General features: G+C 40.5%; 1 protein-coding gene across 1 annotated transcript in view; it reads right to left on the bottom strand.

The window, feature by feature from the left end:
- The window catches only part of LOC109935235 (interleukin-18 receptor accessory protein-like), a 67,940-nt gene extending 50,624 nt beyond the window's left edge, over nt 1-17,316 (bottom strand). The window contains 5 exon segments of the mRNA XM_048597953.1: nt 5,674-5,848; nt 8,771-8,942; nt 12,301-12,556; nt 14,250-14,350; nt 17,243-17,316. Of these exon segments, the coding sequence (XP_048453910.1) occupies nt 5,674-5,848; nt 8,771-8,942; nt 12,301-12,556; nt 14,250-14,350; nt 17,243-17,316 (778 nt within the window).
- Nucleotides 17,317-19,464: the final 2,148 nt, after the last annotated feature.

Consider the following 19,464-nt stretch of genomic DNA (forward strand, 5'->3'; position numbering starts at 1 on the left):
CTTCGGGTGGCATCGTTGTGGCACTGCAGGAGGCCCAGGATGGACATGTCGTCTGAGGAATGGGAGGGGGAGTTGAAATGGTTCGCAACTGGGAGGTGCAGTTGTTTATTGCGAAACAAGCGTAGGTGTTCTGCAAAGCGGTCCCCGAGCCTCCGCTTGGTTTCCCCGATGTAGAGGAAGCCACACCGGGTACAGCGGATGCAGTATACCACATTGGCAGATGTGCAGGTGAACATCTGCTTGATGTGGAAAGTCTTCTTGGGGCCTGGGATGGGGGTGAGGGAGGAGGTATGGGGGCAGGTGTAGCACTCAGCCTCTCTGCTCCTATGATGCTGCTTGGCCTGCTGTGTTCATCCAGCCCTGCACCTTGTTGTCTCGGATTCTCCAGCATCTGCAGTTCCTACTATCACTGAGAGTAACAATGTTGCTCAATTGGGGAAGACACTTTTCAGATTTTGGCAGAAAATAGTGCATTTTTGTTTCAATGTGTCTTAACACCCTTTTTCTCTTCGTTCATAAACAATTAATTTGCAATTTCAACTCGATACTTATCATTAGTTTCCTTTCTGAGAGTGTGAAGATGATGTGTCCCTTATGAACTCACATCATTCTTCCATTCAGGACAACTAGGGGGAACAAACTTAGAAAGTGTCAAACTACTACTCACATCTAATGCTCAATCATTTAACTTTCAGACATTATGATACATAAAAGTAAATTTCATTTCAGTGTGGGATTCCAACTTTCTGAAGATTTAATATAGAACCCTTGAAGAAATGGGATTCAACTACATGATAACCACCCACACAATGTGTAATCTCATGACATTTGTACACATGACATTCCCCAATGTTACAGCACAGACTTCAGTTGTGTGTCTCAGTATCATTTAACTCCAAATAAAATATTTTACGTTTTACAATGAGATGGAATCATAATTTATAAATCAAAGAACAGAAAAATATTAAATTATTTCAGCATAAGTAATGTTTAAATAAGTTACTTCTCTGATGCCACTGCAGTATCAAGCAATTAAGCACCAGTGATTCAAAAAATAAGAAACTCCTAAACTTTTGTACAACTTTATGACAATTCACAGTGAGTTAAAAGATTAATAAAGATACGCTAACTCAAATCCAGAAACCTCAGCACTAAGGCCATGTGGAATTTTAGTAATGTTGGATTCCAGAATGAACGGTTTGGGCCATAGGCAGTTTGTAGAATGCAAGATTGGATTGGAATCAAGGATTGCTTGGAGTATGGAATGGACAGTGAAACAGCGAAACCATAAACTAGTCTAGAGCTACAACAACAAGCTAGATGTCGAGAAATGTCAACATGGAGCTCAGGGTAGCTACCTGGCAACTTCAGCTCACCACTTGCTCCAAAGGACCTCCGTGTTGCTCAGGTTCAAACAGGATCTCAGGGGCATGATTCACTGCCAGAGCCTCATACCTCAACCACAGACGTTGGCATCAGCACTCACCAACCCCTCATGATCATCATGGCACTCTCAAATCCATTTGCAGGCTGCTCAGGGAGTATGGCAACAAGCACTGAAAGGCTGCAGCAGGGCCATCTCTGCACAGAGGGACAGGCACCCAGCTCAGAGATTGGACCAGCCTAATATCTCAGGGCCACTTGCTTGCTCTCTTAATTCTCACTCACTTTGCACCAATCTACATGCTGGCAACATCCTTTCTTGTCTTGCCTTGCTTGGCCCTGCATTGCCCATTAGCAGAGTTATAGGACAGTGCCTCTTGCCTTGCTGGTCAGCAGTCCTCAGTCAAGGGGGCACACGTCTTGTTATACATTAGTGTGCTACACCAATCTTACAACTGCAACATGTGCCAGCATTGTACTTGGCAAACACATAACATGGGCAGCAGGTATCCATTTCTCACCTTCTTAGGGGATTTGATTTTGATTTTTTCAGTTTTGATTTTATTGTCACACGTACTCAAGTACAAAAATACAGGAGTACAGTGAAAAGTGTACAATGTCACCACACAAGGCGCCATCATAGGTACAAGTACCTGGGTACAGAATCTTCAGAGCAAGGTAGAAAGAAAGAACAAAGTTAAAAGTTAAACATTACAGTAATTATAGTATAGCATAGATCATACACAATAAGGTTAAAAGTTACACATTGCAGACCTTCTTAATTTTAAGTAGAAAATAAAGAAATAAAGCTGAAAGTTCAAACATTACAGTCTTTCGTAAGCGCTTAGTCACGGTGGGACTGTACTTCGAGACCAGAGGTCCACACTGAGGCCATGCCAGGCCAAGAGACCACCACGTACTGCTGATAGACCACCAGGCCGGGCTGAGAGATCACCACGTTGGGCCACTGAGAGATCACCCCTCCTGGTCGAGAGAATACCAATGCTGTGGCGAGAGTCCACCATACCAGGCTGCAAACCTGCCACGCCGAGCTGACAATCCTAACAATGCTTCGTTCTATGCTGAATCTGTCTGTGCAGGTACTCTGAAGGCACCCCCGTCTCAACGAGACTCAGGGGTGTCTCAAAGAGATTCCCCGAGCTAAAATCGTTGCTGCTTCTGGATATGTTCTTGCCAATTGTGTTTTTTTTCCCATTCAGCATGAACACACTCTAAAGTCAAGGTAATGTCAGCGGTTTGGGGCAATCTTACTTTTGGTGCTCTGACTGCCCCACTTTTCATCACTGAAATCCATGGAGTCAACCGTCATCAACACAGTAAGTCAGGGGCAGCCTCCCATACCATTCCAGGGATTGGCCGTGGCCAAGTCTCCAGTTGGGATGTTCTCCGTCAGGGGATTCTTGCCTCCTCATGGTCAAACTCATGGCTCCATAACAGTCAGTCTGGTGGAGGTAGGACTAACATGGTCAAGGGGTTGTACAGGCTCCAGTCAGAGGTCTGGACTCTTTCTGTCTCATGTTGTCCTGTCTGATCACTCAATCGAGTAGGTCATGGTCAATCTGTTGGGACCTTTACATTAACCAAGGGGAAAGGGGCTGGGGGATTCACTAGTGGGACCATACCTCAGAAAGGAACTTCAGAATGTTATTCTTTTGGACTGATGGGTACAGGCTGAGGCTGATAAGGGATGAGAGTGAAATGGGCAACAATATTGGATGGGGAGGGATCATGTGGGATGGAAGTTTGCCATGGTCAGCAGCATCCTGGCCTTCAAGGGATGGCAGGGGCAGTGAAATGACCACATGTGTCATGGACACTTAGTTGGGGTGAAGGTGGGCAGGTGCCCACAGAAGCCAGGGAAAGAACAGAAATGGTTGACCATGAAGGGTAGTGGTGCCGACAAAACACTTTGCCCTTATGTACTGCTTGTTCGTGCTCCTTTCACAGCGCTCTCAACTCAAACATTGACCCATGGTACATCCACTGTGGGCATAGAGTGAGGCATTGTGATGGCACAGTTACATTGGAGGCTACAGTGACAGATGTAGTGCAAATAAAATTTATGCAAACATGGCAACAGTGGACTGTAACCCCTGCTATGAAAGTGCCCTCAGAAGACTTTCACTCCCACTAACGTCCTAGCGTTGTCCAAGATTCTGCTGCTTGGATGGAGTCCTGCTCCACAATGAAGCCATAGGCCTTGGAGACACTTGGACCCTCCTCAGCATTAGCTTCCAAGAATCATTTCCGCGTGAGTGTGGTTCCTCCTCAGAGCTGAGGACCAGATGGCTGGAGTGATGGAGTGCAGGTTTCAACATCTGTTCAGCGGATTCTGAGGGTGCTGGCCTTGGCTTCTCGTTGGACCTGCTAGCCTGTTCATGGAGGGGCAACCAACTGATGGCATGACTCACTGCACTGCTAGTGTGTCCCATTCCCGTTTCTCCCTGTGCAGTGAATGTTCATTGGTGAGTAGTGAGTTGCTTCAGGAATGGCACGAGGTAAGATGGGGCTGGGGTTGGACATAAGGCATGCCACAGGAGCAGGGTAGGTCCCTGATGAGATGTGTTTGAAAAGAAATGACAAGAGAACGCACGATGCCTCATAGTGGAATTCCCTCCAAAACGTATGATGCAACTTGCACTTAACCAAAAGGTCATAAGATCCTGCCCATAGAGTTTCTAGATGACTTTTATTACTCCTGATTTATCATTCACACAACTGACAATGAAACAGTGTGTTTATAAATAATGAAATAATCAGCAGGGCTAAGACAACATAGTTCAGCTGTAAGCCATGATGCCTAGGTCAATGCAAATGCAGGAGTGGCACATTACAAGACCATTTCTCCCCAGTCACTAGCAACAGCACTTCGAAGACCTATTTTGGTATGTGTATACCTTAAGAAGGAAGGGTGAAAATTGAACCACAACCTGATTATTGAGATCCACAAACATAACCACAAACATATGTTCCGTCTGCTTTGAAAACATTAACTTGCACTTACATAGATTCTTATCACATCTTCAACATGTTTTAAGTGAGTTACTTTTCATACCATAGTCATTGTTGCTGTGTTGGTAAATTAGAATACCAATGTACAGACAGGCCCCATGAGAAGCAGAGGCAGTGGCTTTGAATAGCATGGCTGATTGTATCAGCTAGCATGGAGGTACCATGCCTACACACAGAAGAATATTGCAGGGAAAAGAAAAAAAACATTTCCTAGAGTAGCTTTCCTGCAGTAGACTCACTGAGAGGAGTTTGAAGTTTGGCAAACTGCATATACCACAGGTGTTCAATAACTTAGGTAAATGACCTCTCATCTAATTCCAGTCCAGTCCACATGAAATAGAGGGTAAATGTCAAAGGTTTTGCTCTTGGTGTAGAGTCTCACTTGTTTAGAGGATAGCTAAGAATTGGATATGGAATTAAGCATTAAAATGAATCACCAGAAAATTGAGCGCTACTGTCCATGGTCAAATCTCAGTTTCATTTTTCAGTCAGATGGGACCCCATGCCTTGAAAAGAGCTTTGAAAATGTATCCTGGGATTACAAATCTAATTTATTAAAGCGTATGCCTAAGTGCTGATCATGCAATGGTAAGTCTCTGTAGGCTAGTTTCAGTCCATGTGATCCTGGGCTGAGTATTGATTTTCATTCTAACATTAAACAGTAAATCTTTTCCTGAGAGTGACTCTAAACTGTGTCCTGGCCAGAAATGGTTTAACTGTAACCTGAATGACCAGGCAGATAAACTATGTGATCATTAACCTTTAATCTTAAGCACCAAAAGATCTGTTTCTCTTAACTAAGAGGACTTTGCTTTCTCTCTATTGGAGATGAAGCAGCTCAAAGGTTTTTGTTTCTTATACTTTTGAAAACCTTTCCTAATTGCAACTCCAAGATTAAAGAAAAATATATTGCATTTTATATCAAACAGCCTTCAGGCTTAGCTGAGGTTAAAACAAACTGAAAAAAACTACACTGCTTATCGCAGAACTTTCACCATTGAAACTCCACTGTGCCCAATGGACATTGGAAGGGTTGTTCAGAAATGGAAAGTTTTTGTCACATATTGAATTTAGATTTTTAAGAAGTTCTGATTTCCTTCCTTTCTGCTTCCTCCTCAAAGTGTTGACCCATAATGCTGATTGGTGTTTGAGTGTAGATGATGGAACGTGAGTGGGTGAGCATATTAAACTTCTGCAGGTGAGCAGAAGAAGCACAAAACAAATCAATTCAAGATAATTTATAATCTTTTGACTTACCTATAACTTTTACTGTAAATGTTCTTTTCACGACCCATTTGATATTATTTTCTACAAACTTAAAGGTACATGTGTAAATACCAGCATCAGATTCATATATTCTATTTAGATTAATTTGTCCATTTTTTATCTTGAGAGATACTCGTTCAATATATTCTTCAAATATCTTTTTATTCTGAAAGAAATTAAAGCCAATCGTAAATAACAGGAGATTACAGTGTAATTACAGTGTGGGCATTACAGTGTAATTACAGTGCTGTGCTGTTATCAATATTAGTGAATCTGCATAAATTCGCAAGGGCAGAGAATTAGTATACTGTGTGATTACTAGCTTGATTACCTGTGAGATCTATGTTAAAACAAGCTCAGGAAGAAAAAAACAAATATTGCATTAATATAGTGCCCTTCATAACCGTGAGACATGCTAAAGTACTTTTGAAAATATAAGCACTTTTAAAGTATAATTGGCTTAACAGAAGGAGACAGGGAGTAATAGTGGAGGTTTGCTTTTCGGGCTGGAGGCCTGCGACCAGTGGTGTTCCGCAGGGATCAGTTCTGGGTCCTCTTTTGTTTGTCATTTACATAAATGATTTGGATGCGAATATAGAAGTTATGGTTTGTAAGTTTGCGAATGACATCAAATTGGTGGCATTGTAGACAGTGAAGAAGGTTTTCTAAGATTTCAAAGGGATTGTGATCAAATGGGTCAATGGGCTGAAAAATGGCAGATGGATTTCAACCTGTATAAATGTGAGGTATCACATTTTGGTACAACAAACAAGGGTAGGGTTTATACAATTAACGGTAGGGCCTTGGGTAGTGTTGTAGAACAGAGGGACCTAGGGGTGCAGGTACATAATTCTTTAGAATTTGCGGCACGTATAGACAGGGTGATTAAAAAGGCGTTTGGCACACTTGCCTTCATTGTTCAATCTTTGAGTAAAGGAGTTGGGATGTCATGTTGAGGTTGTACAGGACATTGATGAGGCCTCTTCTGAAATACTGTGTACAGTTCTGATCACCCAGTTATAGGAAGGATATTATCAAGCTGGAGAGGGTTCGGAATAGATTTACCAGGATGTTGGAGACAATGACTTCAGGTGCTGGAAGCCAGTGTCTATAGTTGTGAGGCTGGAAAAGCACAGTTGGTCAGACAGCATCGGAGGAGCAGGAAAGTCAACGTTTCGGGCCAAAATCCTTTGTCAGTCCTGCTGTGCTTTTCCAGCCTCACACCTATAAACTTTACCAGGATGTTGCTGGGTATAGAGGATTTGAGTTATAAGGAAAGGCTAGATAGGCTGGAACTTATTTCACTGGAGCGTAGGATTAGAATGTCAGTTCTTTTAAGATAAAAAGAAATTTCTAAGCTTCAGAGATAGCAAGAATTGCAGGTGCTGGAGTCAGAGTCAACACAGTGTGGAGCTGGAGGAATACAGCAGGTCAAGCAGCATCAGAGGAGCAGGAAAATCGACCCGAAACATTGACTTTCCTTCTCCTCTGATGCTGCTGACCTGCTGTGTTCCTCCAGCTCCACACTGTCTTGACCCAAATTTCTAACCTTGCCTCAGTTACAAAGCAAAAGGGATAAAATATCCGATGCACACTCTCGAGTTGGGACACAAGACCAGTGCAGTGCAAGCAGACAGCTGGAAGGCTTAGGATGCTTTATGGACTACTTCTCTGTATTATCCTGTATTTGACAACTTAGCAAAGCAACAAGCATGACTGTCGTTGATACAATGAGCAATATTTACAGTTCATTTAGTGTCTCAAATCAGATAATGTCCAACAATGGACCACAATATGCTGGCAAACAGTTTGAAGGCATGTACTAAGTGGGGAGTGACCCATAATCATATCATTACCCCACTGGCACCATTTCAACAGTACAGCAGAGTATATGGTACGTGCCATCATATGAATAATCATTAAGTATCAGGGAACAAAACCAGATTTTCACATTGCATTGCTGCATTTTCATGCAACACCAATGGAGAAGAGATTACCATCTCCCACACAATTTATACTCAGAAGGCAAGTGCGAACTATGTTGCTCAGCAACCAATTGTCTAACCATCCTAGACACAGTACCTTCTTCTTCAAACACAGAGGAAAATGAGAGAGACACGTGATGAGTGAGCAGATAGACAACTGACAAAGCTATGCATTGGACAGAGAGTGAAAGTTAGAAGTACAAATACAAACATTTGCATAACAGCAAAGGTTTCTAAAAAAGTTCAACCACTCAGATCATGCAAAGTCTTTACTGAACATGAAAAGGATGGAACAGGAGCCAGTTCGGACTGGTGTACAGCTAACCAATCATTCACAGCGAGAGTGAAGCAGAACACTCTGACAAAGATGATTGTGTGGCGACGTTGAGTATAAGCAACCAGCAGCAAGACAACCAAGTGGTCAAACAAATGCAGCAGTCAATAACACATACCCCCTACAGACTGGTATACGATCACCAAATCAAGACAAGTTATCAAACTCCAAAGCATTACTTTGAAATTTTAAATATTAGTCTTGTAAACTCTGTTTTACCTGTTTGTACAATTATTGAATTATACTGGAATATAATTCCACAGCATCAACAATGATTCAGTACCTCATTCAAATGAGTAGCATGATCCTGGCAGGGAATGGGGCTAGGTTTCTCCATCATTGCAGTGTATCCTTATTTTGTATTGGAATTATTAGCATAAATTATTGGATAATAATGAATGTTCCCTCTCCTCTAATCCAGAAAACCTAAAGTCAGTTACACTGCTGCATTAGCATCTAGTTAAGATTACTTAACATCATAGCTGTCTTCTTGCATAACTAATCAATCAGTATAACTAACACACTATTTTCCATTTCCTGCATTATTTTCAGCAACTGTAGACAAACAAAAATAAACGAGCTTTAATTTCTCTTTTGTTTTCTAGTGAGTGTTTGAAACATTACATTTTAATTTTGATTAATTGGGCTTTAATTTCTCTGAATTCTTGTCTCCAAAATTTGAATTCTTCTCAGATCTTCCTCCCCAAGTGTGGTCATCTATAACCAGAATAAAGCATCATTTCAAATATTCCTGATGCAAGCAACTTACCTTGTACCACTTTACAGGAGATCTTGTTGAGGCATTGAAATGTTGAATTCCTGGACATGTTATTATATTTGCAGTATTCTGAATTAGGAGAACTTCACAATTTCCAGCATCTTGACAGTCTGTTCCATTCTGAGTCTGTACAACTAATACATAAACCTTGAAACAAGTATTTCTGTTGATTAAACACAAGCAGATTTAAGTCAAATGACAAAGGATTATGGTATTTATTGGATTGCTTTTGTTTCTTAATCAGTACTTTTTTTCACCAGTCATTTAAGTATCTGACACCTGGAAATCCATCACTCTGCATAGAAGCTATTAATGGACTGTTCAGTTGCTTGATTAGAAAAGTAACCCATTTCATAGGAATATGGCCCACTTCCTTAAACATTGTGAAATTATTTGCAGGTTAGCAAGTGCCAAGGTATGGGAATTCTTGAGTCTTCATAGAGTTGCTATTGACTTTAGCCTGAAAAGGATGCTCACCTTGCTGCATCGTCTTCAGGAAGGGACAAGTCAGGACATTGGTTTGCACGGGATATACCTGGGATTGTTTCCTCATTGCTGTACAGATGCCAGTGCTGCCACTGTACTGGAGCAGCTAGCAACATGGCTAGCTCTTGAGTGTAAGTCTTCAGTCATATTGTTGCAATGTAATCAAGGTCTACAGTGTTTGCAGAATTCAGTGTCTTCAGCTGTTTCTTGATATTATGTGGTATGAATCAAATTGGCTAAAGACTGGCATCTGTGAGGCTGGGAGCCTCTGAAGAAGGGTGAATATGACTGTAAATGTTTTGGCTTGTCTTTTGCATTTTAACTTCAGAGATGGCATACCAAATTTATCAACGAAAGATTCCTAATCAAAGTTACCCTCCGACTGAGTCAGGAAGTCTTAGCTTGATATGGATTCATGGACAGCAAGAATCACAGCAATAGGAGGGCAACTGAAAAGACTGCTCAGGGTCTCTCAGGTTTACCTGGAGGTCTTGAAGTGGGTTCTGCATGAGGTGACATCTCCCAAGTGTGGAAACAGTGGGATCCCTTCATCATAGGAACAGTGATCTGGAGGATTCAGGAAGGCAGGAGTGGTGAGTGAGAGAATACTTGCAGTTGTCACCCTCTGAACTCAGACTTTCCCAGCCTTCTCCTGACCAGAACTGCTTACACCAATACATCTCACAGCTCCATCCATTCCTCTCATTCTTCACATTCCCAACAGCCGACACTCCCCCCTCAGCTTTGTACCATCACACATCTGTTCTTCACAGTCATCGTCTTCAAATGATGTGTTTCCCATCTCTTCACACACACACACAAAAAATCTAACATACTTAACTCTCTGCTTTCCCTCTGGGGAGGAGAAAAGAGATCTCAACAGGACACTCAGCTGGTTAAATAGAGGAGAGAGAGTCTGCATCCATTTAAAAAAAATACAAAATCCTGGAGAAACTCAGCAGTCTCCATGGAGCAGGAAACAAAGTTCTAAAGAAGAGTCTCAACAAACTTGAAACATTAACTTTGTTTCTCTCTCTACAGATGCTCCCAGCCCTCCTGAATTTCTCCAGCACTTTTGTTTTCTAATTCCAATCTTTAGCATTCATATTACGTTTGTTTGAGTGTCTTTACAACAATGCTTTGGCTAGGGGAAGGAAGAATAGTTCTTCCAAGTCGAAACTGTTTTCTGTAGAATTTAGAAGGCTAAGGGTGATCTGATCGAAGTCTTCAAGACATTAACCAGAAATGACAAGGTAGATAAAGATAAACTATTTTCACCTGTTGGGTATTCTAGAAGTAGGGGACATAGTTTGAGAATTAGGGCCAGACCATTGAGGAGGGATGCTAGGAAGCATCTCTACACATAAAGGGTGATAGAGATTTGGAAATCCCTTCCACAAACATCAGTAGATGCTAGATCAGTTGTCAACATTAAATCTGAGGAACATAAATTTTGTTAAGCAGAGGTAATAAGGGATTTGACGCAAAAGCAGACCTATGGAGTTAGGCCACAGGTCAACCATCATTTCTTTCAATATGGTACAAGCTCATGAGCTAAATCATCTACTCCTGTTCCTATATTCCTGAGTTGCTATGTTTCTATAAGCTAACACAGTAAACTTCCCTGAGTCTGTGACTTGTGTGACCCTTCTCCCCATAGCCTCCGCACCTGCATTAGCTCTGTTTCCCTAACTCTGTGATGGTCTTCACAAACCTCCATTCCTGCCCTTCCTGTCTCCACTCACTTCATACCCTCCTGGCCACCACAAACTCCATTCCACCAAACTCCACAACGTGCCCACTGCCCTAATCATTGAATGTCTTCTCCTACAACCCTCCCCCCTCCAAAAACCCACCATGGGGGGAATTCTGACAGAGATGTGCAATTCCCAATAGTGGAACCAGTGGTATCTGTCACTTCCACTCTTGCTGTTGCATTTCTCAAACAATTACAATAAAAATGTAACATTCTGGTGGCATGCATGGGAGACATGTGTGATTTGGCGGAGGCTGAACCTTTTCAGTGATGAAAGACACTGTCAGTTTAAAAAAAACAGCAGCTATGGATGGGCTTAACTGAACGTCATGGACAAACAGAGAGGATCTTCATTACAGCTGCAAGTTATCTGCCCCATTCCATTGCCATTAACATAAGAGCACAAAAGTAACACAGGTGTCTTTCAAAATTAAATTTCATTTATGAAGTACTTCACATTACATTGGCCTCACTTTATCGATGGATGGTTGCTATTTGTTAAGACTATCAGAGAGATAAATGTACTGGCACGCATGGGTATAAGGGGGTGGGCTCATTTTTTTTATTCTGGAAGAAGCAATATGGTGTGTATCTGAATGCTCCTGCTCATGTCTAGCGTTGCACTTGCCTGCAAAGTACTGCTCTGATTGACTACTACCCTCACTAGGTAGACCTTCTGCTCCAGGGGTCTTGATTCCTGGGGAAAGACTAGAAGTGTCCTCAGCATTCCCTGACGGTTGTGTGTTTCAGTGATCCTTCTCAAAGAGGGGTATCACTGGTCTAGCATTGGCTTTCCATCTGGTGGTTGTGAGCCCCAAACCCTCTAAGCTTTAGCCCTACACACTATTGTAAAGCCTGGAACCTTATAATTATCATCTGTTGAAAGAATTTCACGTTTGCAGCTATTTTAGGCTCTACTTTATTTCTGCAAATTGCTGCAGGTCCTCTTTTCATTTATGAAAGTCTCCCAGCAAGCTTCCCATTAGCTCTTTATTGGCACAAGGGTGAATTTCCCTCTCCATTAAAACTCACGTTGGGAATATTTTATTGACACTTAATGATTTCTGCAGACTGTAATCGGGAACAAACCTGTCAAATTGTGATTAACGGGAAAGGTCATATATTGTGCTTAATTTCCTTGACATGTATTTAAGCTCCACTTGGTATGACATAAACTGCAATCATTTTTCAGAAAATCTGATTTATAACAGAATGTTAAAAAACCTACTGGTGAGTACTGATGGGTTGGATCTCAGAACTTTAAGATTAATTCCCATACCTGAGAAAACAGAGGTAAGTGCCAGAATCAGCAGTGCTGATTGAGGAAAGTGAAAAGTTCTTTCCTCTCTGATTAATAACTTCACGCCAGCCACTTATGTTTTCAGAATCCACTTCCATGTGTTGCTTGTACCATAATGATTCGTTCGCATAGTGTATGGAGTTGTCATGAGTGAGATAATCAGGTTCACATGCCAATTCAAAGGGATCTCCCACAAATGCATAGTAGTACCTCTGGGGTGCTCTTGTGAAACAATCTGCATGAAAAATAATGTTGAAGATTTCCTGCTCAGCTGGATATTAGATTTTTATAAATCATTGCCCTCTGTACAACAGTGCACATTCAATAAGTACTCTCAATAGCATATGTTTGCTTTCAGAAAATGTTCCTGTACCCTACAACACCTCCAGCACAGCCACTTGAATCACTTGAATAATTGAGAAGGAAATAATTTATAATTGCAACTGTGAATATCATGATATTTCTATGGCAAATTCATTAATTCTCTTTTACTAACTGGGCCCTGCAGGTCTTTCTGAGCTGCATGTTGGAGAAAACAACATGAAAAAAGGGCGGCATGATGGCTCAGTGGTTAGCACTGCTGCCTCACAGAGCCAGGGACCTGGACTCGATTCTAGCCTCAAGTGACTGTCTGTGTGGAGTTTGCACGTTCTCCCTGTGTCTACGTGGGTTTCCTCCGGGTGCTCCAGTTTCCTCCCACAGTCCAAAGATGTGCAGGCTAAGTGAATTGGCCATGCTAAGTTGCCCATAATGTTCAGGGATGTGTAGATGGGGTGGGTCTGGGTAGAATGCTCTGAGGTTTGGTGTGGACTTTTGGGCCGAAGGGCCTGTTTCCACACTGTAGGGATTCTATGGATCTCTTTCATCCAAATATTCTATATTTACACAGCAATACACAACATATCATGCAAACTCATTCTGAATTTTGTGACAATCTAGAAGATGCCTGCACAACTGACAGAAGAGAATTGGATAAGGACCTGAGGATAAAAGAATTTGCAGAATTGCAGGGAAAATGGGGGAGGGGGTAATGGAATAGCTGAATTGTTCTTGCAGAAAAGTTGGTGCAGATAGGACAGTCGAATTGCCTCCTTCTGTACTGGGCCCATTTTATGATTCCATGAACTCAACATTGGCATATTAATGCACAGTAGTATCATATGGAGATTAAGGAAAGTTGATATTTAATTACAATTTGCATTTCAAGTCTGCCTTTAACAATTTGCTGAGGCATACAAGGTGATATTAAGGCTGGCCCAGCAATGGTAGAGGTTTACTCTCCTGCTCCAGCTGCAGAGATACATAGATGGTTATTCTGTTGGAAGTTGTCTTTCATCCACAGTGAAGACCCGATCCACTGACCTTCTATCCCTGGGAAGACATTGAGAGGTCACCTCTTTGAAGCTGTTGGACTCCCACCATGGCAGAGTAATAAAGGAAGAGTATTCCTACTAGTGAAATGCTGATGGGATCATAAAATGACTATTGATAGGTCATTCTTGTTCCTGACTTGGGGATTATCCTATGGCAGAAAGAGGATGCCTACTTTGCCACCCATCCTGCCTTAAAACCATTGACTGACAGCAGATATTGGTTCCATAAGTGTATGCCATCCTCAACCACATAATCTAAACCAGTATTCCTCACTTCTGAATCTAAATAGTGAGTATAAGGCAGCTCGTTGACTTGGCAGGTATCCTGTCTACTCCAACGTGACTTTACCTGAGTTCCAGTTATGTGCTTTTTCATTTGAAGGCAATGGATAACTACTTGTAGACAGATCCATGGCTTACATTTTCTCAGGCATTCAGATCTCTATGCCTAGATATGTTCTTGATGGTCAAAACCTCAAACCGGGTGTGTAAAGTTGTAAATTCTATCTAGTTATTGAAGGATGCTTGAGTTTCTAAGAAATAAAAATATCTAACCTGAATAATTTGAAGAATCTAAAGGAAACACAATGGGATTTCCACCCATCAATTCTGATGAAGTGAATGCAAAGAAGGGTATCCAAAAGTTCCAAATACTCCTGTATTTAAGGCAAAAATAGAAAAATTTAAAAAAAAAGCCATGGTACATGTATCCTATATTAGACAGAATATATACAATCCCTCCAGTGTAAAGCAAGCCATTCAGTTCACACCAATCCTCCAAAGAACATCCCACCCTATCCCTGTAACTCTGCATTTCCCATGGTTAATCCACCTTCACATCCCTGGACACTACAGGCAATTTACCATGACCAATCCACCTAACTTGCACATCTTTGGACTGTGGGAGGATACTGGAGCACCTGGAAGAAACCTACACAGTCACCTGAGGGTGGAATTGAACCCAGGTCCTTGGTGTTGTGAGGTAGCATTGCTAGCCATCGAGTCACTGTGCTTTCTGTGTGTTTAAGAAGCCGGAAAGTGTGAGGCATTTTCTCTCATTGAACATACAATCTCTTATGGATTTTAATACATTGATAAAATCTAATAGAATACAGAGCACATAATCCAGAATGCATGGGAGGTGGCATCACTTTAATCGTGAAACAATGGATTATTAGTCCTAATTCTGTTTTATTGGTTCACAAGTTGTGTATATTGATGGTTGGGCTAGCCTTTGTTGCTTCTTCTCCGTCGTTTGCATGTTTCTTTTAAATGCATCTGCACTATTTGCCTTGGCCATCCTTTGTGGCAGTCTGTTCCATGTTCCAATTACTCTGTGTAAGGCTCCTGCATTCTCGATTGGATTTATTAGTGATATTTTCAAAATTTATGACCTTTAGTTTTGGACTCCCCCACACGTGGAAACTCGTTAAACTGAATCAAACCTAAGGAAGCAGTATCAGATCTTAAAACAGCTTTTATTTGATTGCTGCTTCTATAATAAAAGAAACAGAGCTGGGAGCACAGTGAAGTAGATTTCACCATGGTTAGGACATTTTGGAACAAACCCAGAGACAGTTTAAGTGCAAACTGTACTATATTTCACAACGATTGCAAAACCATTCGAGCCATGCAGGAAACTGTTAATTATAGTAATAAATAAGTGACAGTTGAAATTTGAAAAGTACATCCAGAATTTGAACTGGCTCATCAAGTATGCATTCAGAAAAAAGTTTCCACAAAGTATTTTTTAATAGATACTGATTCTTGCCCATTATGTTTCTTTTAGCTAATATCATTTTTCACAGGATCAGCTGGTTTCTCTAAACCTAATTTCTTTACTGAAGTTACCAAAGACAATTTCACTCACTTTTTCTTTAAAGTAAAGAAGGAAGTCAGTCAGAATAGGTTGCATATTTCTCAGAAAGGCACTGTACCTTTCAGACAGCTAGGCTGTATAAAACTTTACTTAGGCTTCATTTGGAGTATTGGTTGCAGTTCTGGTCAGCACACTCTAGGAAGGATATGGAGGCTATGGAAAGAGTGCAAAAGAAGTTTACCAGAAAGTTGCCCTGGACTGGAGTGCATTAGCTCTAAGGAAAGATTGGAAAACTTGGATTGTTTTTGCTAGAGCATCAGAGGCTGAGGGTCAACCTGATAGAAGTATATAAAATGACGAGAGGCATGGGGCAGGCTGGTTTGTCGGAGTCTTTTTCCCATGGTGGAAATGTCAATTACTAGGAGGCAAAGGTTTAAAGTGAGCAGGGAAACATTTAAAGGAGATGTGCGAGGAAAGTGTTTTTACACTGAGTGTGGAATGTGCTGCCAGAAGAGGTGGTGTAAGCAGATGCATTAGCAAACTTTAAGAGGCATTTAGGCAGTCACATGAACAGTTAGAAAATAGAAGAATATGGACCATGTACAGGCAAATGGGATTAATTTAAAATGGCATCAAGGTCAGCGCAGATGTAGTGGGCTGAAGGGCCTGATCCTCTGCTGTACTGTTCTATGACATTACAACATGTGACATTGTAAGAGGATCTTATTATCCATACAGTTCATTCGCAGTCAGTCAACTACAGATGTAAAATAATAATCTTCTAAGTAAGCATATAACAGACTGTATCTAAATGCCTGAGATGTCATTTTAGTGTACATAGTTAGTTGTTAATAAGCTTCTAGATATCTGACTCAATACGAACTTGTTTCTCTGTGGAACATGTTATGGAAGCTAACATATAGAAAATCACTAACAACATTAGGATATACAACCCCTTTATGTCAAAATGGTGCTTTACCTGTGTAGTACTATCAAAAGGGTTTTTACCTTAAGATATAGACCACAGTGATTTATGGAATGCCAATAGCCACCTTATAATTCTGGCATTGAACATTCCAATCTTAAATTCCAAGACACTTCTGGATATAGCAAGCTGCTTGGCATTGGGAACTATCAGACAAGGTCATCACCAAAAAGTGATGCTTTCAGTTTGCTATGGTTCCAGCATCACTGAGTCAGAATAACATCTATCAGCTTCATGGTGATCTGTTTGTTTAAAGGGGCATTGCCATTAAGATAAAAAATATTCTGGCAACTTTTTTGTGGGAAGAATGAAGAGCTGGAACACGATGTAACATTTTTGTACAGTATCTTCACAGATTAGTCACACAACAATGTGGGCAAATGTTATTTCCAATAGCTTTTATAAGCATAAATAAATTCATCAAGTATTTTCAATTTCTAAACACAGTACGTCTTTAATGCCTTAATCTGGTTTCATGAAAATGAGATATTTGTTGAAATTGTTATACAAACAAGAACAGTAACATTAATTAATTATATCAAGAACAGTGAATAGCATATAGTTCTAACCTTAACAGCAATAATATTTAGGGTATTGATATAAGTAAACTCAGTATACCAATGAAAAATGTAACAAAGATAGGAATTGAGCTTTTTTATAGATTCATTCAACTATTTAGTACTTAAGAATAAAATACAGATGCCTATAAATTTTAAGCATGTTCAAATAATGGAGAACACTTACATTTCTGTCGTTTTTCCACCTAAGGTATTATCATTTCGAACATTCATCAAATCTTATTTCCTTCCGATGAACATTGACTTTGACTGACGTAATCATCCTCCTGCCCACAATATCTTAAAATAGTTTTGCGTGGCTTCTATCTCATCAGGACAATTGCATCTGAGAATTGACCAACATTTCTACAAAACTATGAAACTAGATGCGTCATTCTTTACCTAAGTAATAGCAATAACTATAAATTTATCTCAATGTGAAAAACCAGGAGGTAACAAAGGTGACAGAGATGAAAATAAACATACTGAATCATGTTCATTCATCATCTTGCTTTCCTTTTCCATCAATAGTAACTCAAGTGAAAGATTTTCTGCTTGACTTCCCTGCCATATCAGAAGATATTGAATTTTAAAAAAAGTATCTTTCTGAGGTGTGTTTCTTTTAGTAAAATAACACCTAAAGGGGGATAAAAACAGTTACAGCCATACAGTTGCAGTTTCCTGTGATAGCTTTACACCTTCTAAACACAAAAGCCCCAAAAATGTTTTACAGTTTTAATTTTGCTGAATGATGTGACAAACAACAAAAAAAAGGGAAGCAGATCAGACAGCAGCCTAATTTATGTTAGCCAAGTGAACATGAACTCCAGACAAAGAGAATCACTTTTCCATTTTCATTTTGTGTGAAATACAGGACTCTGCATTGTGTTACCTCCACATATTTTTGATTTCGTTTCTATTTTATTTGGTATGTTAATTAGAAATTAGAACGAAGAAGATACTGACAAGAGAAAACTGGTCTCAAACCTCAAATAATTGGCACAAATGTGGGCTCTCCTCCTTTATGGATGTCAGAGCCCACATAACCCCATCAGGATTTGTAATACAATCCTACTCCCCGACCTTTGATTTTCCCTCCTTCCCTGGCCTTTGTAACATAGCCACTATTCCATCCTATTATGACAGTCATAAATAGGGATTATCAAATTTTAATTTCTTGCATTTGTTGGTTATGCCTGAGACCTTTCATGGATGAAGATGTTTTTTTAGCAAGGAAAAGACATGGATCTAAAATAACTGCCGAGATCACCTGATGACAGTTTGAACCAAGCTTCAGGAGATGCACGTAAAACAAAACCATCTGTACTGAAATTACCATTTTTACTTAAAAACATCAAAAGTAACTAAATTTGTATCTCCTGTTTAATTTGCACATGTACAATAATTTCACATATTGAGAAATGAAAGGCTCAGCTGCTAGAAAGCTAACTTGAAAAGACAGGGAAGCTAAATTCAGGAATACACACTCAAAGTTATTTCAACGGACACATTTGAGCAGCAGAGAGGGAGAATTTCTCCCTGTGAGTGTCATCATCTCAGAACAAAGGATATCAGGGAAACAGTCACACATCAAGAACTCAGAGATACCTATAGGTTCTGCCACTGCCGTGATTTCAGGTTGTAACAAATCAAGGACACTTAGCACTTTTAAATTGTTTATCTTTACATTCCTGACTGTACTTGCAATAACGCCAGAAGCCCAACTGGAATGGAATGTTGTTTATTGTTGGACACTAAAATAGAGCCACTACTCATGGTGTATACAGGTTAGTCCCAGCCCAGGATAGACAGTACTGTGAACTCATCCCTGAGTCTGCTTCGTAACTTTATAAAATTTTCAAGTTGCTGAGAGTTCTAAAAAGATTTGCCAGGAATGAAGGAGAGGCTGAATAGGCTGGAACTGTCCTCACTGGAGATAGGAAGTTGAGGTGTGGCCTTATAGAGGTTTATAAAATCATGAGGGGTATAGATTAGGTGAATGGCAAGTGTATTTTCCCTAGTATGGGAGATTTCAAGATTTTAAGGTGAGAGTAAAAAGGTTTAAAAAGGACATGAGGGGCAACTTTTTTAAAAAGAGAGTGGTTAGAATGTGGAATGGACTGCTAAAGGAAGTGAAAGATGCAGGTACAGTTACAATGTTCAAAAGACATCTGTATAAGTTCATGAATAAGAAATGTTTGGAGGGATATGGGCCAGGAGTAGGTAGGTGGGACTAGTTTAGTTTGGGATTATGTACGGCATGGACTGGTTGGACTGAAGGGTCTGTTTCCGTGCTGTATGACTCAATGGCTCTTTGAACTCTCCTATACTATGACAGAAGTGCGCACAGAAGATGCCTCACCAACATCCTATACAACCTAAGACATGACGTCCCAACTCCTTTAATCA

This window comes from Rhincodon typus, chromosome 6 (genome assembly GCF_021869965.1).
Source record: "Rhincodon typus isolate 14 chromosome 6, sRhiTyp1.1, whole genome shotgun sequence".
NCBI classification, from domain to species: Eukaryota; Metazoa; Chordata; class Chondrichthyes; order Orectolobiformes; family Rhincodontidae; genus Rhincodon; species Rhincodon typus.